This window comes from Rhagoletis zephyria, unplaced genomic scaffold, assembly GCF_001687245.7.
Source record: "Rhagoletis zephyria isolate East Lansing unplaced genomic scaffold, Rhagoletis_zephyria_1.1 Rzeph_scaffold_76492, whole genome shotgun sequence".
Classification (NCBI taxonomy): Eukaryota; Metazoa; Arthropoda; class Insecta; order Diptera; family Tephritidae; genus Rhagoletis; species Rhagoletis zephyria.
The window spans coordinates 1-1,184 of record NW_016233541.1 but is presented as its reverse complement, the minus strand read 5'-3'; the positions used below and the strand labels follow the sequence as shown (position 1 = coordinate 1,184).

The following is a 1,184-nucleotide window of genomic DNA, read 5'->3' as shown; positions in this document are numbered from 1 at the left end:
CCACGTGTCCAAAACTCGCTAAATACTTGATATTTGAGGGGATTCTCAATAGAAGGCGGCTCCACGGTTTTATTTGCTGAAATATTTATATATTTTTTTTAATTGGCGCATTACGAAAATAAGAAAGTATTGAAAGTATGGGCTTGTTCGAGCTGCAATCACAACCGCAGGGTTGCGCGAATTCCCAGCAATGTATTATCAGTTGGGCATTTGCAACAACGTTGCCATTTTTCATCGGACGGCAGTAATACCGCTTTTATTACGTGCCTCGCACAGGCCCCATGTATGTACTTACCATGTGGCTGTGGATGAGCGCAAGCAATTTCCAGTTGCGCATTTCTGCGATCAAAAACGAAATTATCGGCTATTTCTTGTAGTATCTGCGCAGCATCTAGTTTAATATCTGTAAAGAAAATGAACTACGAGTAGGATATTATTTTTGAAATGATTTTAAAATTTTGTTACCAGCTTCCGCTACTCCTTCTCTTAATAGCTTTTTTCGCTTCCCAGCCAGTACATTGCTTATGTTGCGTTCCGTCTCTCGCAACTTTAGAGCTTTTAATGTCTCCGCCTGTGCAGTGAAGCCTGCTTCCAACTGCTCATGATACTGAACAAGCTCGCTAGCTTCTGGTACCCGCAGTAAAGATTCTTGCTTGGAAACTAGTTGAGCAATGCCTCGCTCCACCAGAAAGCGTGTCTCGTGCGGCGTTAGCTCCAGTGGTAAAGCTAAGGAAGGAGCTTAACTGTATCTGTATTTATCTCAAATTTCTCCAACTTACTGCAATCATTCGCCGACCAGCCTCGGATGCTGCACGTGCCCACCAGCGCGCCCACAACACGGTGCTTCCGTCGCAATGTAATGTAGTCTGTTAAGGATAAATATGAATCTGTTAGCAATCCTAGCTACGATATATAATTTACCGTTCACGTTAAAAACATATCCAGTGCCATTTAAAAGCGTTAAAGTTATTTTTTCATCAGTTTCGCTTGTTGCAGTCATTGTTTACGAATAGAATAAAAGGAAAATTTTCAACAAAAAATAAGGCGACATCTGTCCGACGTGTTTCATGCAACTTGGTCAACTGTTGGTGAACTTTCCCAAATCGGCACAGGTGCTTACAAAAGTAAAGAGATATTAAAGCAGAGAACGTCTATGAATGAGAAGGCGCATTTCCAGTGGACCG

At 42.0% G+C, this 1,184-nt stretch overlaps 1 protein-coding gene across 1 annotated transcript; it reads right to left on the bottom strand.

Annotated features, from left to right (window-relative positions):
* Positions 1 to 4: 4 nt before the first annotated feature.
* Positions 5 to 1,021, bottom strand: LOC108357394 (probable tRNA-splicing endonuclease subunit sen34; the record flags this gene model as incomplete). Its single annotated transcript, XM_017608477.1, has 5 exons — positions 922 to 1,021; positions 780 to 866; positions 466 to 726; positions 296 to 403; positions 5 to 76 (listed from the first exon to the last, which is right to left on the bottom strand). Coding segments are annotated over exons 1-5 (607 nt in total), but the record flags the coding sequence as incomplete, so codon positions are not given.
* Between the last annotated feature and the right edge of the window lie 163 nt (positions 1,022 to 1,184).